We start from the raw sequence: 25,592 nt of genomic DNA, 5'->3' as shown, positions 1-25,592 counted from the left end.
GAGGATGGAATACCTTTGAAGAATTTTTAAAAATATTGATTTTAAAATTCTGTTCATATTTTATTGTTTATACACTGTATTTGTTAAATATGTGATTCTATTCTCATTGTAAAAGAATGCAAACAGGGCTTCCCTGGTGGTGCAGTGGTTAAGAATCCGCCTGCCAATGCAGGGGTCCCGGGTTCGAGCCCTGGCCTGGGAAGATCCCACATGCTGCGGAGCAACTAAGCCCATGAGCCACAACTACTGAGGCTGCACTCTAGAGCCCGTGAGCCACAACTATTGAGCCCATGTGCCACGACTGCTGAAGCCTGCGTGCCTGGAGCCCGTGCTCTGCAACGGGAGAGGCCTCCGCAGTGAGAAGCCCACGCATCGCAACGGAGAGTGGCCCTCGCTCACCTCGACTAGAGAAAGCCTGCGCACAGCAACAGAGACCCAATGCAGCCAAAATAAAAAAAAAAAAAAAAAAAAGAATGGAAACAATACAGACAAAGCTCAAGTCTTTTTTATTCACTCATTCAATTCTTAGTCCCCTTCCTGGATAACAGCTGTTTAGCAATAAGTGTGTATCCTTCTAGAACTTTCTAGAACTTTCTCCTTGCATTTTTGTTCATCTATATCTACCAGAAAGATATTGTTTTGTTTTGTAAAATTGAAAAATGTATTTATTGCTCGTAATCTTTTTTTTTCCATGTTATAGAGTCTTGGAGCATTTCCCACAGCAGCAAATATAGATCTATCTCATTTTAGTTGTTGCATATGAAAGTACTGTAGCTCATTTAACTTTTTCCTGCTGAACGATTTGAAACTACTGACATTAAACTGTTTTTGTCCCATAAAACGGATCTTTCATGTGGTTCAACCTAACAGTTTGTCCATTTTTCTGCTTTTACAAGCATTAATGCCACAAGCATCTGGCAATTCTGTGCTCATATGTGTTTCCCTGGAGCAGATTCTGAGATGTTGAATTGCTGGGCCACTGGGGATACGGTTAGAAAGGAGCCTTCGGTTAAACCACAGACATCAACCCTGACAACCTTCAGCAAAAAGAGGAGTTTATCGGCAGACGATGGGCAGCTCACAGAAGGGAGAGTAAGGCCTGCTAGGCTTGAAACCGGTCCCTGGACCAGTGAGGTCCAAACAGCCTCCACAGTGGTGCACATTCTACAGCCTCTGAGGAAACCACCTGTGGATGAATGAAGCCCAAGCTTCTCTTCAGGCCTTGACTCACTCCACACTAGTCCTGGGACCTCATGTCACAGGGAGCAGGAGGGCAGAGCAGGAGCCGCCTCCAGGGATCCCATCAGCTTCCGTAATGAGAGGACACAGCACCTTGAGTTTTTTTCAAGACTCCGTGCAGTTGGAGAGTGGCAATTTTCCAAAAGAAAATTTAGTTGCTATTAGGAAGGGGATTAGCTCCCAGGAAGCCAGATTGAGAGAACTATTTCTTCATATTCTTACCAACATTCAATTTTATCAACCTTCTAAATTTTTACCAATCAGATGGCTAGAAAAAATTGGTGTCTAATTGTGGTTTCTTGGTGAGACTGAACAACTTTCTCATATTTATTGGTCACTTGGATTTCCTTCTCCAAGAGTTGCCTGTTCATATCCTTAGCAGATTTTAAATCAGTTTCTTTGACTTTTTCTAAATTACTGATTTGTATTTGTTTTTGGTTTTTTTTCTTTTGGCCACGCCGCACAGCTTGTGGGATCTTAGTTCCCCGACCAGAGATCGAACCTGCGCCCACAGCAGTGAAAGTGCCAAGTCATAAACACTGGACCGCTAGAGAAGTCCCCCAAAATTACTGATTTGTAAATCAACCACACTCCAATATAAATGCAAAAAAATAATGAAAAAAATAAAAATAAAAATTACTGATTTGTAAGGGTTTTTTATATGATCAGAATACAATTCTTTATCCGGGTTATTAATACAGTAAATATGACCTCTCCCTTAAGAGTTACGTTTTAACTTTGTTCATGGTGCCTTGGAAACGTTGTAAGGAGAGGAGGGATGTGGTCAATCTTGTGACTCAGGCAGTTTAGCTTAAAAGATGATCGCTGGCTACAAGTCACTGTGGATACCAGCTCTAAGGTTCTGGGTGTGGTCAGAGCCAAGGAGGGTCACATTCAGGGGAGGGAAAAGGGGAAAATAAGTTTCGCTCATCACAGCAATAACCTGGAATACTTAGAAGCATAAAAAAGAGGCCAGTGATAACAGGCACCCACTGGATGAGCCCAAGTGGCCAGAGCAGAACTTGCCAGAAGAGGAGAGGGTTCCTGGTGAAAGCCAGTTTACCCTGGGCAGCTCAGCAAGGACCGTTTGCCCGATTATGGCCAGGAGGTTTTCAAAATAACCTATTACTTTCTTAAAAAGCACTCATGTAAGCAAACTGCAATTCCTTCAACCTGATTTCTACATTACACCTTGGGAACCCAATTATTAGTAAAGACAGAGACAGAAATGCAAGAGGAGCTGTATAATTTGCCCAGCTGTATTTGGGGTTTTCTCCCCACTCACTCTAAGGAAGATCATTATCTTTAGCTATATATAAGAACCGACATACCAAACTGACAAACAAAAACAGGGTCTTTTTGCATATTTTAGAGGGCAAGAAGTTATGGGTTCAGATTAAAATGGGTTTGAACACACAGCTCTGATCCTTACTAGCTGCTTTGAATACTCAGCTCTGATTCTTGCTAGCAATTAAAAAGAGGTAGATTTGTATTGCTGTGTATATTACTTATCATCTCTGTGCTTCGGTTTTCTTACTTGTTCTATCATTTAACAATGATGTGACCCTGGGCGAGTGACTTGACCTCCCTATGCCTCAGAAATTAACATTGGTACGTGTGTGTGTGTGTATAGTTCTATGTCATTTTAGCACATGTGTAGATTTGTGTAACTCATACCACAATCAAGACCATAACTATCCATCACCACATCCCTCTTGTTACTGCTTTATAGATGTAGGCAGCCCCTTCCCTCCACCATCACTAACCCTTGGCAAACAGTTATAATTACAGCTGTTCCAGAAAATAAACTCACTTTATAAATTTGACTATAACTTTGATTCCAAAACTAGAAAAGGAAAAAAAAAATAGTGGTCTAAAGATTAGAAAGAAAGAAATAAGAAGGTAGAACTATTAAGAAAGTTCAGCAAATTCTCCAGATACCAGAACAAATTACAAAAATCGATAGCATTTTTCCACACCAGCAACAATCAGTTGGAAAATATAATTGAAAATAAAACACTGAGGAAAATAGTCAACTCTACACTACCTAGGAATTGTTTATGTAATCTGTCTTAAGATTATCAAGGAAAAATATAAAGTTATAAATAAGGACACAAAAGAAGATTTTAGTAAATTGCATGACATCCAATGATAGCTTGATACAACAATGATGTCAATTTCCCCCATATAATCTATAAATTTGAAGCAATTTTAATCAGTATTCTAGTTGGATGTTTTGAGGAACTCAATAAACTTTTTCTGAGATTTTCTGCAATTTCTAAAAATTTTCTGAAATTTTCTGAATATGAATTTTCTGAAATTTTCTGGATACAAATTTTCTGAAATTTGTATGAATGATTAACAGTCCACAAATATTAACTGGCTCAACTTTGAAACGATGACTAAAGGCTGAATACTTAATATACCTCAAATCCGTAATAATAAAAACCATATGGTTCTGGTATTAGAATCAGACTGGCTTCGTAGGCATGTGACCTTTGCAGTCACACTGCGCCCCACACATAAAAGGACCCCATGCTTCCTTTAGCGTGATTTGGTGTCACCATCTTGAAATGCTTAATTAATTTTTAAACAAGAGGCCCTTCATTTTCATTCTGTATTAGCCCTGCAAATTATGTAGTCAGTCTTGACTAGAACAAAGATTGTTCAAGACTAGAACAAAAATTACAGGCTCAAAAGAACAGATTTCTATCCAATAAGGAAACCATAGATAAAGAACTGACAGATAACTGACTGAGAGTAAGTATTTTCGATAACTCAGGTAGACTAGGACCAATATATAGAATAATAAGGAGCTCTTGCAAATCAAAAAAAGAAAATTCATTAAGAAATGGGCAAAGGATACAAACAGGTACTTTACAGAAGAGAAAATTTAAATGGCTTAGCTATTTTAAACAAAAATATCCTGACTTATTTGTAATTTGATAGACAAAAATCCAAACAACTGGATATCATTTTATATCCATCAACCACCAAAAATGGGAAAGCTGGAAAACGCAAAGAAGAGATAGGAATCAGCATCCTTGGGGATGTAGATTGGGGCAGTCACTCTGGAACACAATCCGGTGGGATTTACACAGTATTTGTGTACCTTCTGATCGAGCAAGCCCACTCACAGGTGTGTATATCTGAGCTAAAGCCTCACGTAGATTTATACAGGGACACGTATGAGGAGTTTGTCCCTGTGTGTTTTTGTGTGTTGGAGGCCATCTATGTGTCCATCACCCGGGGAATAGCTAAGTCTAAGATGATGATGAGTTATTATACAGAAATCAGAAGCTCTGGACTAGGTGAGCACAGTAACACCATAAATAGTACAAATGTAGCTCTGAGTTACATATGTGGAAACAGGAGATCTGAAGCACAAGGCCATTCATATAAATTACAAATACACTTACATAACATAAGAACACCTACAAATGAGATGATATATATCAAACATGGGGGTGGAGGGAATTGGGGGAAAGGAAAGAGAAAGGGAGAGATGAAGAAAGAGGAAAGGAAATGAATTATTTAAAATGAAGGGGAAGAGGACATATACGAGCACAAACAAAATAAGAGATTTCCAGGACCAGGGCTAGAGAGGCATTAACCGTGGAACTTGATTACTGCACGCTTTTACTCCCAAGATTAAAAAACAAACAAACAAACAATCAAAAACTTCTCTCCAAAATAAGGTCCTACAAAATTGGATAAAAAAATTTTAAGACATGAGTATTTTCTCCTGGCTGTATGGAGGAGAAAGAAAAGCTACCAAATTTTAGTTACATCTTTTTTACTCCCACAAAGCATTTATTTTTTAAAACATTTCAAACTCTTCATCTTTTTCAGCAACAGGTCATGTGTGAGGACGTACATCATGGTTCTCCGCAGTGAAGAGATGGGCTGTGGGTGCAGAATGCAGGCTCAAGAGTGCCATCTGAATACATGTCTCTTCTTTTTTCGATCGTTTAAATTTTAGAGGTTTAGACGGTGGAGCTGAATGCTGATAAATTCATTTGAAAGTGACACAAGGAAGCTAAATTTGCCCACTTCTTTTGCTTTGAAATTCAGTGTATGACTCTTTCGGGAAGCTGGGAAGCAATATATATATATATATATATATATATATTTAATTTTATTTATTTATTTATTTATTTATTTATTTATTTATTTATTTATTTATTTATTTATTTATTTATTTATTTATTTATTTATTTATTTATTTATTTATTTATTTATTTATTTATTTATGGCTGTGTTGGGTCTTCGTTTCTGTGCGAGGGCTTCCTCTAGCTGCGGCAAGCGGGGGCCACTCCTCATCGCGGCCTCTCCTGTTGCGGAGCACAGCAGGCTCCAGACGCGCAGGCTCAGTAGTTGTGGCGCACGGGCTTAGTTGCTCCGCGGCATGTGGGATCTTCCCAGACCAGGGCTCGAACCCGTGTCCCCTGCATTGGCAGGCAGACTCTCAACCACTGCGCCACCAGGGAAGCCCCTGGGAAGCAATATTTTTAATGGAAATGTGGACAGGCTGGGATCTTCCAGTGAGTGTCTCCCCACCCACGCTCCATCGGGGCGTTTCCAAGGGCAGTACTGCAAGCTTCACATCCTGCATGTGAGCGTGGGATCTACACGCACACTCTTAAAAGACTGGTGAACATTGGACTCATGATATGAAACCTGATACAACTCCACTGGTTGCTTATCTTCATTGAAAAAAAACCAAACTATTAAGATGTTTTGCAAAAAGTTAAAATTAAATTTTAAACAGTCGGTGGAAACTTGCTTGCATGTCCTGAGTATGGGACATTATAGGAGGTAGTTGTCCACAAACCAAACAGGTCTTCAGATGTTCCTCCTACCACATTGCATGGGACAAGACCTCTGGATGACCTTTGTGGGGAATCCAAGGTCAAGTTCCAGCCAATATTCCTGAGCATTAACTCCTGACTCACCATCAGTGTTTGGAATACCAAAGGAAATGGACTTCCCATTACCCATAATCCTTTCCCAGAAACATAGCTCTGAGACGTGAATCTGAGGTTATCCTAGCAGATGGGTTGGAACTTTTACAAATACATCACTAAATAGGTTGACTGAGGTCACAGGGCTGACTATCTTCAAAGCATGTTAATTCTTTTACTTCTGGGGGGGAAAAAGCTAGGAACAGCACAGCCTCCTATTAAATACAAAGATATACTTTATGCCTGGCACACAACACTAAGAGGAAATACATTACTGGTTGGCTAATAACAGTTGTATAAAATAACGATAAGAAAACCAAGCTCTTTGATGTTAATGCTATAAAATGGTCTTACAATTGTTAACCAATGGAGATAGGGAGGTTATCACCCAGCTCCATTTGTCACGCTGAGAATTTGACAATGATTGCTTGAGGGTTCATATCCTATTTTCCAAGCAGACTAATGATTTTGATATCAGAGCAAAAGGTGAAACCTACACAATCATGTAAGTTATACACTTAGAAGAAGCATCCCAGCGATTTTTATTTATAATTTGATCTTTGCTTTATTGGGACCGGCATTCTAATTATTGGCTTGATTTATTAATAAAATCTTTACTTGGTACATTGTGTCCTGCTACAAAGAAATGACAACTTGGCAAATTTGTTGAAAACTGTACGAATTGTTAACTCTTAATGACCTGTAATATAGGAGAGAGATGCACTGGGGCAGACTACCCCACACTAGAGGCTGCTTTTTTTTTTTTCTTTTAATTTAAAAAATTTTTTGGCCACACCGTGGGGCATGAGAGATCTTAGTTCCCCAACCAGGGATCGAACCCGTGCCCCCTGCTTTGGGAGCACAGAGTCTTGACCACTGGACCGCCAGGGAAGCCCCGAGGCTGCTTTCTAAATAAGCAGCTACGTTAACCCTTGGAGCATATTTTTATTTAAATATGGGTGCATCTGATGTTCTATAAGTTGACTTGAAATACTCTGTAATGGAAAAGCCATCTCCAAAGAAGTCAGCAAACTTTTCTTCTTTCAATAACTCCTTTTTTCCTTCTCCCAGTCTGCTGGATTCATAGGTAGTACAGCAGCAGCCTTACTTAGGAACGATCGTGCATATATTCTATGAATACTAACATTAAAGAACATTGTGGCATTGTGTTCCCAGGATGGAGCTGACTACAGCGTGGGCGTGTGTGTCCCCAATTCTTGTGCTGAAGAAGATGTGACTGAGATGTCTCGGCTGGGTAGGTCCAATAGAATACCCAGTGAACCTATTATCTCAGCATCAAGTTTGAAAAACCCCAGCCCCTTGGAGCCTCTTGGCCATTCTCTTGGGATTGAACCAAACTTTCATCCTGCTAAATCCAATAAACCGAGACTAATGGAGTTTGGGGGGTCTTGGTAGTGGAGGTGGAGGAGTAGGAAGGGAGTGGGTGGAAAGGAGGAGAAAGACATTGAAGAGAAGGTAGGAGCTGAATCTTTATGTAATAACATTTTAAGCTTAATCTTCCCTCACTGCCTTAATCAGCCTCAGCTGGCTGGTTAGGTCTGAAGAAAGGAGCTGGATGGTATATGGTTTCCATATTGTGAGGGTTCTCTGCTGTGGCCCGTGTGTGGAAATCAGTCAGATGCCAAATCTGGAAAGACGTTCTGAACTGGCATCGTGTGAAGCCCATGTGCTGTGATGGATTAGTGCTAAGAGGCCAGCATTTGGTCCTGGTTTTCACCTCCCAGCTGTGTGATCCTGGGCAAATCACTTAATCTCTCCCTGCTCCAGCCTCCTCCTCTGAACAAAGAGGGGTGGACCATGCTATTCAGTCTGGCCCTAACTCTCTGCAGGCTTACAATCCCCTTCTGACTTTAGCCAAGTGGAATGAAAACATTTTAGTCCACATGGAAACTGGGTAGATTTCCTTAAGTCTTTCAAAATTTTCAAAGGAAGAGCTTTAAAGCCTAAAATTTTTACTGCGAGTGTCTTTTGTACTTATTCTTGTCATCCATCCAAATAAGAACTAACGTGACACATTAAAAGGAAAACATTGTTTCTCTACATACAGAAACTTCCCACACCAAATGTGTGGGTTTCCTCCTCACATTATGAAATTGTGACACTAAGTATCTGGAGGTGGTGCTGACCCCACAAATTAAGGGCTCAGCTTCACATGACTGCTCCCCACTTCAGACACCAATTGTAAGTAGTGGGTCCTGAGGTTACCCACTACTTCTGTCCAACTTGGCTACAAATCAGGGGTTCCCATGACTCTGATTTGTTCCCAGGATCCTCTCCTCGGGTTTGATAATTTGCTGTAATGGCTCACAGAACTCAGGGGAACACATGACTTACTATTACTGGCTTATTATAACGAATAAAACTCAGGAATAGCCAAGTGGAAGAGATGCAGAGGGCAAGGTATGTGGAAAGGGGCACAGAGATTCCATGCCCTCTCAGTGTGCACCACCCTCCCAGCACCCCAGTGTGTTCATCAGCCTGGAAGCTCTCTGAACCCCTTTGTTTAGGGTTTTTATGAAGGGTCCATTATGTAGGCATGATTGATTAAATCACCGCCCATTGGTGAGTAACTCAATCCCCAGCCCCTCTCTTCTCCCTGGAGGTTGGGGATGGGTCTGAAACTCCCAACCCTCTCATCACATGGTTGGTTCCTCTGACAACCAGCCCCTCTCCTCCAAGAGTCACCTTATTAGCTTAAACTCAAGTGTGGTTGAAAGGGGCTTATAAAGAATAACAACAGATGCTCCTCTCAGCCCATCACTTAGGAAATTCCAAGGCTTTAGGAGTTCTGTACCAGGAACTGGGGATGAAGACCAAATATATATTTCTTATTATATCACAATATCGCACACGGTATTAAAAGCCTCTTTTAAGTGTTGATATTGCAGTTAGTTTTCTTTTTTTTTTTAATAAATTTTTATTTATTTATTTTTGGCTGCGTTGGGTCTTTGTTGCTGCACGCAAGCTTTCTCTAGTTGCGGCGAGCGGGGGCTACTCTTCGTTGCGGTGCGCGGGCTTCTCATTGCGGTGGCTTCTCTTGTTGCAGAGCACGGGCTCTAGGCGTGCGGGTTTCAGTAGTTGTGGCGTGTGGGCTCAGTAGTTGTGGCGCTCGGGCTTAGTTGCTCCACCGCACGTGAGATCTTCCTGGCCCAGGGCTCGAACCCGTGTCCCCTGCATTGGCAGGCAGATTCTTAACCTCTGTGCCATCAGGGAAGCCTGCAGTTAGTTTTCAATAACCTTAAATTGTCCTCTGAATTTATGATTATCCCAACAGCTTCAGGTACATTACCTCTCGATCTAAACCAAATATTTCAGGTGGTATTAAAAAGAAAACCAGTTGTTATATATCAAATTTAAATTTCAGTTCTTGTTGGATAAGCCATAAATATCCTAGAAACAAAGAAAAACTTGCAGAGTTGTTATTATATTAGCATAGCAAGTGAATAAATGACTCTCTAATGAGTTAATGGTCATTATTATTTAAGAGATTCATCTGTTAGTCTAGTTTTTCTGCCTAATGCTAAGCTTATTAGCTAGAGTTGATATTAGAATAAAATGGAAGGTTAGAAATTATTATCAATACAAAGATATTTTGATGATTCTCTTTGAGGAACTAGAAAAATAAAGGGTCCTGATTAAGGTGAGCAGAGTTGACTTAGGTGAATATATTAGTGGAATTTAGTCCTCACTGCCAAGATGTTTATCCAGCTTCTGCACAGAGGCAGCAGATAGAAATGGGAGCAACTGTGCCCAGAGGAAAAGGTCTCCATCTGGAAAGGATTTGTCAGCTATTCCTTAAAGCTTTTTAATGGGTTGCCAATATTTCCATTACAGATGTGGAGGCAACCAGCTCAGCAGTAGCTGTGCAGATTTTTTTCATCTAGATCACAAGGGTAGGAGTCAACATGAGGAGAAGACCGTGGCAGAGAAGCCAAGAAGAAATGAGCCTGGCATAGCAGAGAGAAGGAATATTCTGGGCAGGTCAGAACATATTACTTTTAGGCAAAAAACTGCATAGTGTGGCTGCCATAGGATGTTATAAAATTTCAACCAACAGACTTTGTGTGAGTTCCTGATAATGAAAATATGGAACACCAGAGGGTCTAGATAAAATTTGGGTGTGATGATCACAAACCTAGTTATAGGCTAGTTCCCTAACAATTCACGTCTGTGTATTTTAGCACCACTTACTGTGTTCTGTTTCCTAGGGTTCCTGTAACAAAGTACCACCAACTGGGTGGCTTACAATGCATCACTCCCATCTGTACCTCCATCATCAGGTAGTGTTCTTCCTTGTGTGTCTCTCTGTGTCCAAATTTCCCTCTTTGTGTAAAGACACCAGTCGCACTGGATTTAGGACCTACCCTAACCTAGTATTCAAACCATGGACCTCAGATTGGGACTTGAATACAAGTGCCGGGACTCAAACCCGGCCAGAACCCAGATTGGGATTTGAACCCATGGTCTTTTAATTGAGATCACACACCTGGTCTCAGGACTTAAAGAAGCTGAGGTTCTTGATGTCTCATCGCAGAAAGAATTCAGTGAGAGGCAAAGTGATAGGTAAGAAGTGGGTTTATTTAGAGAGAAGCACATTCCACAGACAGAGGGTGGGCCATCTCAGAGGATGAGAGGCCCCGAAATATGGGGTGGTTAATTTTTATGGGCTGGGTAATTTCATAGGCTTATGAGCGGGAAGATTATTCCAAGTATTTTGGGGAAGGGGTGGAGATTTCCAGGAATTAGGCCACTGCCCACTTTTTGATCTTTGATGGTCGACTTTGGAACTGTCATGGCACTGGTGGTGTGTCACTTAGATTATGCTAATGTATTACAATAGTGTATAATGAGGCTCAAGGTCCACTGGAAGTCAAATCTTCTGCCACCTTGGACCTAGTTGGTTCTAACCAGCTTTTGTCATGTCCTATGGCTATGTCATTTTTTTAAAGGTTGTGCCCTGCCCCCTTCCCTCCTGTTTCATTATGACCTCATCTTAAGTTGATTACCTCTGCAAAGACCCTATTTCCAAATAAGGTCACATTCGAAGTGTTACCAAACTCAGGAGTTCCCAGGGTGGGAGCGGGGGTGGAGGGGTGTTAGGGTTTGAAACTTTTTGGAGTGGACACAATTCAATCCAGAACACTACCTAATACCTACTTGCTCATTTGGCTAGGTTATCTGAGGTCCTTTAAACATGACAGGGAGTTGGGAAGGTGGTGACTTATAGACAGATTAACAGGAAAAAATCAAATTTGATTACGTACATTCCGGGGCTCCAGGAGACTATGGGACAAGTTAGGCAATTGAGGCTTATGTGCCCTCTGAGAAAAGAAGAATCGGGGAGGGGTTTGGGGCTTCAAAGGGAAGGAAGGCAATTTACAGGAAGGTGAAAAAGAACAGGTGTTCGGTAAACAAATGCTTGCTAGGCCATGCAGAGACAACGGACACAGAGAGGAATTTTTTTTTTTTTTTTAATTGTACTCTTTTTTTTTTAAACAAATGTTGATTCTTTTTAAATTATTTGCTTTATTTATTTTATTTTTTTAAATTTTATTTATTTATGGCTGTGTTGGGTCTTCGTTTCTGTGCGAGGGCTTTCTCTAGTTGCGGCAAGTGGGGGCCACTCTTCATCGCGGTGCGCGGGCCTCTTACTATTGCGGCCTCTCTTGTTGCGGAGCACAGGCTCCAGACACGCAGGCTCAGCAATTGTGGCTCACGGGCCCAGTTGCTCCGCGGCATGTGGGATCCTCCCCGACCAGGGCTCGAACCCGTGTCCCCTGCATTGGCAGGCGGATTCCTAACCACTGCGCCACCAGGGAAGTCCTCAGAGAGGAATTTTAACAAACAGACTTTGCCGGGTTCCTTCCTGCCACACCCCTAGTTCCTATTATACTCTAGTTATCTATGGTGATGACTCCCTCTCTGGAACATGTCCCCTATCTACATTCTTTCTGGCAGTTAGGACGAAGGTCAAAGGTTCTTCCTGAGACTTTTGGGCCTTGATTGTCTTTAGCTTGAAATAATCTGCGTGCCAAAGAGACACATTTTGGGGTGGCATGTTTTGTTCCTCTGCGCTGTTCTCTTTCCTATGCTCTGTGAGGCCGATTTCATCTCACTTTGGCTACTATAATTAGAATTATGAGGCCTAGATAGTGGAACAATGGTGCACTGCGAGGGCTGACTTCTTCCCCCACTGCTGTCTCTCATGGATTTCCCTGAGCACTGATTGAGAAAATGGACCTATTTTAATAATAATAACTTGAATTACCCCCAGAAATGCCTTTCCAACTAAGGACTCAAAGGGAACCCAAAACATTTCACAGAATACCATTTTCTGTTCTCAGTTTAATTCAGAAAATATTTATTGAGCACTTTAGTATCTGGCCTTTGTGTGAGACACCACATGTGTGTGCTGGGGGAGAATCAAAAGGATGGGGAGTTACTCATTTTGGGAAACGTACAATTTAGTTAGGAAGAAGAGTCTGTGTGCCTGAGCTGTTGGGAAACACTGTCAGGAAAGAGATGCTCAGTCCCACATTGACTGCTGGGGACAGGCACACTTGGAGAGGAGCTTTGGGGTGAGGGGCAATGGGGGCAGGGAGAACCAGGCTGGGTAGAAAGGAAACATTTATAAGGAGGGCTTGAGCTGGCCTATGTTAGTGCAGAGGTTGGGGGGTGGGGTGTGCTGAAATCTTGGAAACAGATCATTTATTTGGTTTCAAGCAAAGGTTTCATGTTCCCCTGTGTAGACCTGGAATCTGGCACACTTAAGGCTGATTGAATGTGCAGGGGCTGCCAGTTGGTTTTATTTACTCTGGCAGGACGGAGAGTCAGGTATGGGTGCTTCCTCTCAGTGCTCCTGGGACCTGAGGACATTGACTTGGGTCACTTGGTGACATTGGACAAGCCCAGGAAGCCCAACCGTCCATGTGCAGTCCAATTCTGAGAGTCTTGGCCTGGTTCCCAGCCCAAGCGCTGCCCCCCTGAGCATAGCGTTTGGTGAGTCTCTGTGTTAGTTTGCTGGGGCTGCTTTAACAAAGTACCACAGGCTGGGTGGCTTAAACAACAGAAATTTCTTTCTCACATTTTTTGGCAGCCGGAAGTCCTAGATCAAGGTGTCACAGGGCTGGTCTCTCCCGAGGCCTCTCTCCTTGGTGTGCAGACAGCCACCTTCTCGCTGTTTCCTCACGTGGTCTTTCCTCTGCGTGCTCACATGGGTGTGTCCAAATTTCCTCTTCATATAAGGACACCAGTCAGATTGGATTAGGGCCCACGTCAATGGAATATTTAACTTTATCACCCCTCTAAAAGAGTCACATTCGGAGGTACCAGGGGGGTAGGGTTTCAACATATGAATTTGGGGTGGGCGATTCAATTCAGTCCATAACAGTTTCTTCTCAAAGTCCCTTTGAACTTGATTTTGGACCTCTAGGGTTCAATTATGTTCTATTCATTGTCCTTCTCTTCTGACCCTTAGGCTCCCTGGAGTCTTGTAATCAACACGAGAGGCACTTTGCAGGAAGGGGGGGTGATGCCTGCAATGCAGCCCTCAGACCTAGCCAAGAAGGGTCCTATCCTGGACCCCATATTTAAGGGATGCCACACTTCTCTGGCCTTCCTCTGGCTGTGTCCTCCGCATGGGATGAGATGCTGCAGGGCCAATGGGACGTGCCCCCCCCCACCCCCGGAGCCTGCCCCTTGTCTTCCAGGCCACACTCTGAGTGTCTAGGACCTGGGAATTGCAGCGGGGGTGGGCCTAGGGGGTGGAGCTTAGGTGGTCCATACTCCTGCCCATAAGGCAGTTGGTGGTATAGGAACAGAGCATCTGAGGGGAAAAGGGGTGGGACTGGAGCTGGAGGGGAGGGGGTGGGATCCTGCAGAAGCCCCCATGTACTCCTGACCCAGGCCCAAGGTAGAAGGGATGGGCCTGAGTGTCTGGGGGACCTAAGCTGATGACTCCTTCAGTGTAACCACGCTTAACCCTTTCTGTGATCTCCCCCAACACACGTACACACACACACACACACACACACACACACACACACACACACTTCCAGCACTATTCTGGCTTTTTGGTTGGGCCAGAGCTATTTAGAGGTTTAAAAGTCACTGCCAAACTACAGGGTGGTATGGTGATGGAGTGGGGCAGAGCCAGGAATGTCATTTAGTTAGTACATTGCCTGGAATATCTTTGGGGTTAAGGGGGCAGTGGTCACCCCATGGATGAAGAAGTTATCACCTTCCAGGTTTGCCCGCTTAGCAGTGAGGACCTGGGTCTCCCGTGTCCTTCAGAGTCTGGACACTGTTGCCCAGTGCTTCAGATTTCATCCACAGACAAACTGCTGACTGTGTGGGCAGGGATTCCCCCGGGGCAGCTGAGGTGCTGTCTATTCTAACTTGCTTTAATCGGCTTCGGGGCCAGTGAGGCAGTTCCTCTATGATTTAGACACGGAAAGACTATCATTTGGGACAACTGGAGTACATTTTCCAGCTGCTGCTAAACCTGTGCTTCTTGAAAAGGGAGGCTTCAGATCTAACAAAAAACACACTTTTAAAAACAAGGGAAGGTGAAGAAAATGTAATCTCGAAGCCCAGAAGTATAGTTTATCGTTTTATTCCTAATTCTGTTGTCTTGGACTCTTTGTTGCATGGAGGGCCCTTAATTAAAGTAAAAAAAAAAAAGTTTTTTTCAATAGTGTAGATAAACTACAAAGCTTTTACATCTTGATTTGGGATCTTCCCGTGACCTCCAATATGTGCTGTGCAGTTAAAGGTGACAAGGAAGGTTATGGTGGCTGTGGCTTCGCAGGATGTCCGCAGAAGGTGTCTGCAGGGAGGAGGGGGAGGGAGCCCGGGCTTTGCTTTGCAGGCCAAAGAAGCTGGTTTTCTCAGTTCATCCAGGGTCCGCAGGCTGGGGTCCTGATCAGCCGGCCAGAGGCTCTTGAGTGGTTCACTGAAAAAACAAAACTCCAGTTGATTCTTTTAAAATTAGAATAGAACTTCAAAGGGGAACAGACTTGTCAGCTTGTCAGTACACTTTTTTTTCAGGGTGAGAGTTTATTGGGGAAATTAAAATATTGAATACTACCAGGACGTAGCTCGGGGCACATCAATTCAAAGCGATTGGAATTGGATAAAGGAATTCTGCTGCTGTGTCCCTCGTAGGGATCCCCTGATGGAACCCCCTCACTCTTGGCCAGCGCTGAGGACCCACCAACAACTCCTGCTTCTTGTCTCAATAAGACTCACAGGAATCACACATTTTTAACCTTTTAGTGGCCTATTTGGACATTTCAGAAACCCTCTGGTCACACTCATGGGAACAGTGGGTGCTGGAGGTGGAAGGGACATGAGAATATATTGTGTCCAACCCACCCTTCCTCATTCCATACATGAGAAAATGAGACCCAGAGGGCTGAAGTGACTTGCCCAGAGTCACACAGCAAGGTGGCTTGAACCCAAAACTCCTGAATGCGAGTCTAGTAGTGTGGTGAGATGAGGTAGCTTGAGGGGATAAAAAGACCACGTCCTTCAAGTTCGTACAGACCTGGGGCGAGTTCTGGCCCTGCTACTCAGCAGCAATCATAATAAAGACAACCAACATTTACTGAGCTCTTACTCAAGGCCAGGTACTTTCTAAGTGCTTTAGCGTTCTCGCTACATTTCATTTTCATAACAACCCTGTGAAGTAGGTATCTCCATTTTACCAAGGGGGAAACTGAGGCACAGGGCAATTAAACTAACTCACCCATGGTCAGATTGTCAGGGGTGGATGCAAGCTCCCAAACTGCAGATCCTGTATTCTTAACCACTACGCTCAAATTCATAAACTTGTCTGAGGAGAATTTTCCTTGTCTGTAAAATAAGGTAAATAATAGCTTCTTATAGGGATGTTGACAAAGTAGAAATAATGAGCAAGACCTGCCTCGTAGCAAGTGGGCATTTAATAAACAGCAGTGTTTTTTGTTATTTATAACCAGTGTTGCTATTTTATTAGACCACGCTGTGCCCCCCATCCTTTGCTGAGATTTTGGAAGTCCCCTGGTCTGGTAAAGTGTGCACCCCAATTAGCAGCAGGAACACCTGGAAACTTGTTAGAAATGCAAATTCTCAGGCCCCACTCCAGACCTACTGGATCAGAGCTTGCAGGGAGGGGAGGCGGGAAGCGGTCTATTTACCAGGCCCTTCAGGTAGTTCTGAAGCACGCTAAAGCTTGAGACCTCTGCTCCCTAGTCTTACCACTTATATCTTTACAAACTATTTCTCATGGTGACTAATTAACTGTGTCCTAAGTTGGTGCCTCTTATCTTCAATATCAGGCAGCACCTTTCCCCAGCTTGTGGCTTCCATCCTATTTTTCCATCTCATGTCGCATATATCTCTCTTGTGGAGACCTGCTCACAGAATGATTTGAGCCAGCAATGAGGCCTTTGTGGATTGCCATTCCCAGTTCTGAGTGCTGGGAAAAGATGCAGAGCCTGGGCAGGCTGAGGATACAGGAGACCTGTGATCCACCTCCAGCTGGGCTAAGAGTTCCTAGTTCTGTGAGTTTCCGCACCTTAGAGCTCTAATTTCCCCATGTGTAAATCAGATATATTAAAAGCCAGCTGCCATTTTTAATGTCAAAGTTTGATTTTGAAATAATAAATATGAAAGCTCTTGGAAAAGCATCAAGTATTTATTGCAAAGTAAAGTGTTACTAATGCAATCTTTTTTTTCCTTCTTGGTAGATATTTTAAGATTCAGAAATGCTTCATTTTTGGCTCCTTCTCTCCCTCTCTTTACAATAAATTCCTTCTCTTCATCTGGTGGGGGTATGGCCAGATGTGCTTCTGGATTATTCCCCCTGGACATGTTTGTTGCCATGTGTCTGTGAGTATAGGCATCTCAGGTACCGGGTTGGGATGTGCACGTTGGACTGTTGTATCAACTTTTGCTCACTAGCTATACTTGGCCATTTCATTTTCATTCATTGAATGATGTCTGATCACCATTTACTTTATTTTAAAGGTGAATTTTAATTTAATTAATTAATTTATTTATTTTGGCTGAGCTGGGTCTTCGTTGTTGTGCACGGGCTTTTTCTAGATGCGGCAAGCGGGGGCTACTCTTCATTGCAGTGCGCGGGCTTCTCATTGCAGTGGCTTCTCTTGTTGCAGAGCACGGGCTATAGGCGTGCGGGCTTCAGTAGTTGTGGCTCATGGGCTTAGTTGCTCTGCGGCATGTGGGATCTTCCCGGAGCAGGGCTCGAACCTGTGTCCCCTGCATTGGCAGGCAGATTCTTAACCACTGTGCCACCAGGGAAGTCCACCATTTACTTTAAACAAGAAAATTCAAACGTGTTCCGGAGGGAGCCGGCCACACCCAAATGTGATGGGCTTTTGGGATCACTGAGAAATGTATTCCATCCCCAAATATTCCTGTTCCTGTCATGTGACCACTGAAGATGAATTTCTCTTATTTGAGGCATTGCTTCTCCCCCAAACACCTCAGCAAACTTGCCTGTTAAGTCTTAGTTGCATCTGACATTGTTTCTTAGGACAAACTAATGGCAGTAGGCTTGCTGGCCCAGAGGTTGGATCTTTTATAAGGTGCTTTCCTGAAAACCTCGTTATTCTGCCCCCAGTAGGAGATGCCCATGTCTGTTTCATCACCCTGCTACCAGCCTCAAAAGCTTCCTTTATGAAAACTAGTGCCAATTTGATAGATTCATAAATTGGTTTAATTTACATTTTTAAAAAATTGGTAATAAGAGTTTTTCTTTCTAAGTTTACCTGCTATTCATACTCTTCACTCCCTTTTCTATGTCTGTGTTAGTTGGGTTCCTACTGATTTTTTAAAGTTCATTCTACAGATGAAGGATATGACTCCTTAAGTCACATCAGCTGCAAATCTCTTCCTCAATACGTTGGTTGCTTGTTTGTTATGATTTTTTTTTTTTTTTTACAATTATAATAAGGACTTTAGTGGAATCCATTCATCTTTGACTTTGTAATTTCTTTCACTATTTTTTCTTAGAAAGCCACTCCTAACCCTTAAACCTGTTAATGTTTGCCTACATTTCAGTAGGGGGTTGGAGAGGGTTTTTTTCCCCTGGGCTGTTTTCTCTGCATCTTACTGTGGTGCTGGGGTGAGGTCAGGCTTGGTCACATGTGTGTCATCTCCCTGCAGGTTCCTCACCTTGCTGGGCCTCACCCTTCCTCTGGCTGGAACTGTCTACGTGGCAGCCACCGGGTGGAGGTCAGACCGCAAGGCATCTCCCACACCTGGAGCGCATCCGGCCACTTACGGGAGTCTGCCTTTGAGAGAGTGGGTGAGGAGTGAGCAAAGAAACAGAATCCAGCGGACTGATTGCCTTGCCCATCCTTCACTGTCAGGAACCCCGAGCAGAGGGAAAAGTAGGTATTTTAACAAACCAAGGCCGCTCATGAGAGGTGACTTAGATGACGACGCTATTAGAAAATAATCCCTGCAGAGCTGGGGTCTAGTGATGCCCGAGAGCTTCTAAAAGCTGGAGTGAAGGTTGGGTCTCTGCTCTTCGCAGTTCAGTCTTTGTTTACCATCAGTGTGTTCAGGCGAGGTCGCTGAAAATGCTGCTTTCTTTCTTAGGTACAATTATCCAGTGTGTTTTTGTGCAACTCAAAGTCTAGGTCAGAACAGAGATTGGGTTGCACTATGGTAATCCTCTAAGGGACCATCCCATGAGCACGATGTCTATTTTCAGTGTCACAGCTACACAGATGACTCACAGAACCTTCCTGGCATTCCTGAGGTAAATGATTTACATATAAGCTGAAGCCAGGGGAGTGAGTGTGCAAAAAACATGAGGGGATTACAATGGAAATAGACAACCTGGCACAGTGTAGTGACAGGCTGGGTAGGGATAAGTCACAGCAGGTTGTATTTTAGTTAAAAATCAAGAGTGTTACCTTTATTTCCACCTGCCCGTATGGCGAGGCAAATACACACACACACACACACACACACATTCTGAAACAAGAATAGCCTCACATGCAAGTATTTTTAGAAGATGTGGAATAACTTTTGGCAGAGCCTCTGAGGTCCACGCGATTGTCCTTCCTTTACTCCAATGAGAGGGAAAAAAACAAAACAAAATTTCAACGACTGGACCAGAAGAATATGAATATGTGCTCAAGTAGCTGCAGGGAATGCATCCAGTGTGGAAGGCACAGTGATGACTTTATCAGATCCTATTTGGATCTTCAGGCAAAAACAAAAATAGCAGCAGCATCACCAAAAAACCCCAACAATGAGAAAAACAGCAAAAGCATGTTTGTATAAAGATGATAAAATATAAGCACTGAGAAGGCTTAGAGGTCCCTGTGCAACCTCCTTCCCAAATCAGAAGCCCTCAGAACTCATCGTGATGGGAAGTTTCATTGTCAGGCTTCTGCACGGCGGCAATCCCCCTGCTGCCCTATAATTTCTACTCTTGGGCCCTGGTTTTTGCCCTCTGGGGTCTCAGAAAATAAATCTGCTTACTCTCTTGTTTCTATTACAGCCCTGTCAGATGTTGAGGACAGTTTTGATGGCCTCCCCCAAGCCTCAGACCTCTCCATTATTTCTCACCTCACGTGGTCCAAGAACTCTCTCTGCTCCCTGGCTGCCATCTAGAAGGTTCCAGGGTGGGCTTGGCAGAAAGAGCATATGCTTAGCAAACCCCAGGCAAACCTGCCTTGGTTTCTAACTCTGCCCTTGGTCAGGTTGTTTGACCTCTAGGAACCTCAGTTTCCACATGTGTCAAATGGGGACATTTAATGGGATTTGTTGAAGGAATTCAATGAGATAATGTGTCCTCACCTCCTCCTAATTCGTTCCTCTTTTCCTTGTTCTCCCAGTTAAACCAGTAGAGGGAGGAATGGGTAGGGGCTTTAATTGGTCAAGACCTCTTACTAGACTGACCTTGCTGAGGTCAACTGGGTTCCAGGGACCTGTCACATGCTTCTAATTGTCAGCTTGAGGGTGAGCCTACAGTCACCAAAATTCACCATTGCTTATCATCGGATGAAAGGCTAACCCACAGAGCCTGCATTTTAAGACCAGATCACAGGCAGACACACCTGGTATGGTTCTAGGAATCAGCCCCTGAAACTTTAGGTTCTTCACCCAAAATAAGGCTCTCCCTGATCAGGACACTAAGGTTGTGTTAACTTTTTTCAGCAGCTACATTTAACTGTGGTCTCAAAATGGGGGGTTTCTGTGTTCCATTGCTATAGCAATTTTTTTTTTTTTTGTATTTAATACCATCAGAGTAAAATATCACATTCCTGAATGTTTGGAAATAATCAAGATGGAGAGACCCTTAGGTTCAGCACTTTTTTCTCTCCACTTTTATACTCACCAGGAAGTCAAATCAACATAAGACCACGTGTCTTCTAGATGTTTAGAGCCAAATAGGGTATTTCGGATTCCTAGTTCTTTATACTCCAAATAATCATTGCATTTGCTTAGAATGGTTTCCTGTTACGTGAGCCTGTTGTTTACTATTTAGATGAGAAAAATACCAGCGAACGTTTGAGGACGTCTTCATGAAGTAAATAGCTATGGATTTCGGCCCCAGGGCTCTTACTCTGTGGTCTGTTGCTTATAGTGGGCTCACAGTAACAATCACTGAGAAAATCCAGAAATTCGAAGCACTGTCACACCCATGTTTCTCAAACTTGGGTGAGCACTAGAATCGCCTGGAGGGCTTGCCACCACACAGATTCCCAGGCCCTGTCCCCTCAGATTCTGAGTCAGTAGGTCTGGGGTGGAGCCTGGGACTGTGCATTTCTAACAAGTTCCCAGGGGGTGCTGAAGCTTCTGGTCTAGGGACCCGCACTTAGGGAACCACATGCATTGTTTCACCTGATGCTCTCTGTGCTCCCGTGGTTTATGATACTTTCCATTTACAAATGAGCGAAATGGGGCTCAGAGAGGCTGCCTTTTCTATAGGCCAGTTGTTTTCAGACGACCTGATAGCTACTGCTAGTTAAGTTCACCCGCAAGTAGAACTTAGATGAAAAACAATAATAATGATAGCAAAATGTATTCAGTTCTTGCTTGCCAAGTTAGGCATTGGACCAGATATTTGACAAATATTGTTCTTGAATCCTCACAACAGCCCTGCCAAAAACGTGCTCGGTTTAAAAGCGAGGAGAGAGGTAAAGGAATTGGCAGAACTGGGCGAAGCCAGGTCCCGTGACTCTGTTTTGCAGTTTGTGGCTTCTCGGGGAACCGAGGGGAGCCGGGGATACGAGGGGTAGGACACTGCTGGTTGTCTGGTTGTGCTGTGACAATGCCAATTCTTGGGGAGAGAAAATTCTTCTAAATGGAAGGGTGCGCTTCGTGCCTTCAGGCAAGCACATTTGAGAGCGACGCCCATGGAAAAACTCATCTTTACAGCTGGCACCTCAAAATGCTAGTTAATTACGCTCTTCCATTTAAGAAATGGATTTAGATTTCCAGAGCTTAGTTATAAGCCAGATCTCGATTGTGAATAAGTTTCAATTCTGCAAGGACTTCTTCTGCCCACAATGTTTAAGGCACCCGGCTATGTCCTGGAGAAGAAATGAGTCTCTTGGAGCCGGCTTGAGTTTTGGAGGCTCCCGTTTCACAATTCCAGACACTTAATCGGCTCTCAGGATGAGCCAGATCAAATTTGTTTTAAATTAAAGGGAATACATCAAGTAGAAGGGATTCACCATTCTTAAAGCAATAGGGCTTAAAAGAGTGAGTGGTAGTAGCTATGACACTATCTTATTTGTTCTTCACAATAATCCCATGATTATAAGATCTACTTTGATTCCCATTTTGCAGATGTGGAAATTTAGGCCAGAGAGGTTAATTCACTTGCCAGAGGTCACACAGCTAATACGTGACAGCTAGATTCAGAGCCAGGAGTGTCCAACTAACTGTAAGGTCTGCACCCTTAGCTGCTTCTCCACCGGCCGCATGTTTTCATACCGTGACAGGCAGGGATGTTGCTGGCAAGTGATTCATTCTTGGGAAAGCACTAAGGATGCCATTTCAAGTGACATGCTGGCCTTATGGAGCATGTGATTTCTTAATGATGTCTAAATCTCCCTTGCCCCAACCCTTTGTAAAACAGGACTGGGTCGGGGGGTGGCAGGCGTTGGCATTCTTGGGGACTGAGCTTGGGGAGCGTATTCTGTACGGGACAGTGGGGTCACCAACCTCAGGTCAAGACTGTTAGGGAAAGTCAAGGTTCATAGGGGAGGGAGACCAAGTCCAAAGGTCCACAGATAGATCAAGAGGGGACCACGGAGAACCGAGTTGAGCTTTCCAGGGTCACAGGGAGGGAGCGTCCGTGTGGCGGCCAGGATCACTGGTTTGTGTCTTTTGCCTCTTGTCTGGGGGGCGGCGTGTGGACTGGTCTGGCTTTCAGCGTGGACAGTAACACCTTTGCTCCCGCCCAGGATTTCTAGGAGCCATGGACTGTGCTCTGAAATGCTTTTCTTGGCAGAAGAATGTGCCAGCCCTCTGGACCACAAAGATGCCGGGAAGCACGTGCTCTGCCCTGAACGGCCTCTGAGTATTGAGCCTCCTCTGGATCATGTCTGGGCACACCGGTCAGATGACCGCATGGCTGTCTTTGGATGTGGAAGGCTGAGCAATCTTTACGAGCCGTCGAGGAAGAGAGGAGCTTTTGTGTAGGGGGGTCACGTTGGGCCCTAGGACGGGAGGCTGCAGCCTTCCACGCGAGCAGCCTTCCTTCTGTTTTAGAGACAGAGCCATGACTTCCCATAAATGAGTTTTCCAGGCCAGCGTCCAGTGGTTGTTTTACCTCCTCTTGGGTGTAAATCAGGCACCTGATTACCAGGTGAATAGTGATAGCTGAGTATTGTATTTTCGTCGTCCAAAGAGCCGGGTTCCCTCTCGTCATGATTAATGAATCCAGAAACTTTTTTCTTCTCTCCTGGAAAAATCGGCAAATATAAATAAATATTGTGCACAATATGAAATCAGTGTTTCTCGACCTTCTTTCTGTTGCTGTACTCCTGACGCACTCCCATCAACAGAGTGGAACTCTCTAAGTGGGGACCAAACACACATATCAGAATTGAGGGGAGGGGCCAGCCCGGGGTAGTTTGAAGATCCTCCCAGGAGATCTGAACCATGAGGGACAGGTGATGCTGCTATAGCCCCAAGGGCGCTGCTGGCCCTGTAGAGGCACAAAGGAGCACTAAGCCCTGGTTACGATTAGCTACCTCAGCCACCATCTCTCTTTTTTTTCTTTTAACTTTTTATTTTATACTGGAGTATAGTTGATTGAAGTATTTGTTGTTGTTGTTTGTTTGTTTTTCACCATCTCTTATTCCCAATCCAAGTTCTCCTCTTAAGTGAATTACGGGGATGCATAAAACCCTCTCAATACAACTGAAAGCTAAAGGTGTTCTTCTTACTTTTTCTGACAAGATAAGTCACGTGATTTTCTTCTGTTAGATAAAAAGATATTGCTTTTTATGTCTGTTACAGATAATGTGCTTGAATGGAAAGCCAGAGTGCTTAAAAATCCATTGTATCTTTATTCTCAGAGTGGCCCATTCTATCTTGGCGTTGACACATTTTTCCTGATCAGGTAATATGGTGTTTTCTCTGCTGTTGTGCTTGTGGCTGCTTGTTCGGGGATGTGTGGATGCGGATGTGTGGCTATTCTCACTTTAGTGAGAAAAATTGAATGGCTCACGTTGACTCACCTTGGCCTTTGCTTCTGTGCGTCTCTGGACAGTACTGTTGTCACCAGTTCCTCTCTTTCATATCTTCAGTTTATTAAATGATTTAGGATGGCTCTCTAAAATGGGCCTTTTACAAAAGGTGATTTTATTTATCAAAACTGTTTATTTCAGTGGTTCTCAAATTCTGGCTCATGGTATGATGCAAATTCATGATCAAGTTGTCAGTTCTCACTACAGTGAAATGTAAAGAAATAAGAAAATGATGTGATATTACATAAAGCTATATTTATTTAAATTAACTACTAAGAGGTAGATTTTCTTAAATGTTTGATAAATGTAAGGCACTGTGTTAAGTCCTTTGCAGCATTACCTCATTCAATCCTCATAATGTTCCTATACAGTAGGGACAACTGTTATAATAAAATCCCCAGTTTTTTCGTTCTTTTTCTGGTTGAAGTGAAATTCACATCACATAAAATTAACCACTTAAAGTGAATGATTCAGTGGCATTTAGTACGTTTACAATGTTGTACAACCACCACTTCTATCTATTTTCATCATCCCCAAAGGAAACCTCATACCCATTAAGCAGTTTCTCCCCAGTGCCCCCTACCTCCAGTTTTTAGAAATCTGCTGTCTGTGTCTGAGGATTTACCTGTTCTAGGTATTTCATATAAATGGATCACACGATATGTAGCCTTTTGTGCCTGGCTTCTTTCACTTAGCATGATGCTTTTGAAGTTCACCTGTGTTGTTGCACAAGTGTAGTACTTCACTCCTTTTTAATGGGTGAGTAATATTCCTTGTATGGCTAGACCACAAAATCTCCATTTTAAAGATAAGAAGATAGAGACTGAAGAGGATAGTCCTGGTGGACCCATCGTCTAAACCCAGGCAATCTGACTCCAGAGTCTGTGTTCTAGCCACTGTGCTGGCCTGCCTCTACCTCTTTTGGGTTAAATATCCCTTCCTTCGTAGGGAGATGGTGCTGGTAGATGGCAGCTATTTTTATTAAATGCTAAGCATTCATCCATCCAACCATGCTCTATTGAATGCCTATTTGCCAGGCATTGTTCTAGGTCCTGAGGATACATCAATGGGTAAAACAAACAAGGGCTTCTCATGGGGCCTCTGTTTATGTCGTGTGTGTGTGTGTGTGTGCATGATTGGCAATAAACAAATAAATAAACAAGAAACAACCTGATAGTAATAAACATCAGGAAAGAAATAGAACAGGGGGTTGTAGCTGTTTAGACTAGGTCAGAGAAGGCTTGTCTGATGAGAGGCTATTTGATCTGAGACCCAAATAGCAAGAAGGAGCTGGCCATGGGAAAATCAGGATGGGATAGTTTCAGGCAGAGGAAGCAACTAGTACCAAAGTCTAAAGCAAGAGAGGGAGAGCCTTGTTAAAGGAGAGAAGGAAGGCTGAAGCATGGTGAAGGTGGAGGAGATGAAGACAGGAGAGACAGGCAGGGCTGGACTGTGTAGGACCTTGCAGCAGCACTAAGGAGCTTGGATATGGGTCCTGGCGGACTGGGGAGTTGCTGGATTGCTTTAATTTGGAAAGTGATATGATCTGACATTTTAAGAACAATCCCTCTGGCTCCTGTGTTAATAATAGACCTAAGAAGGTCAAGAACAGAAGCAGGGAGGTTGATCAGGTGACTTT

General features: G+C 43.5%; 1 protein-coding gene across 1 annotated transcript in view; it reads left to right on the top strand.

The window, feature by feature from the left end:
• Positions 1 to 25,592, top strand: part of LOC133075100 (O-acyltransferase like protein-like) — a 65,714-nt gene that overhangs the window by 12,443 nt on the left and 27,679 nt on the right. The window contains 7 exon segments of the mRNA XM_061169226.1: positions 5,314 to 5,333; positions 5,735 to 5,854; positions 7,380 to 7,458; positions 16,955 to 17,096; positions 18,396 to 18,622; positions 22,664 to 22,852; positions 23,724 to 23,826. Coding sequence (XP_061025209.1) covers positions 5,314 to 5,333; positions 5,735 to 5,854; positions 7,380 to 7,458; positions 16,955 to 17,096; positions 18,396 to 18,622; positions 22,664 to 22,852; positions 23,724 to 23,826 — 880 coding nt within the window.

The sequence above is a fragment of the Eubalaena glacialis genome, chromosome 15, assembly GCF_028564815.1.
Source record: "Eubalaena glacialis isolate mEubGla1 chromosome 15, mEubGla1.1.hap2.+ XY, whole genome shotgun sequence".
Lineage (NCBI taxonomy): Eukaryota > Metazoa > Chordata > Mammalia > Artiodactyla > Balaenidae > Eubalaena > Eubalaena glacialis.
Note: the sequence above shows the minus strand (reverse complement) of the source record. Positions and strands in the feature narration are given on the sequence as shown.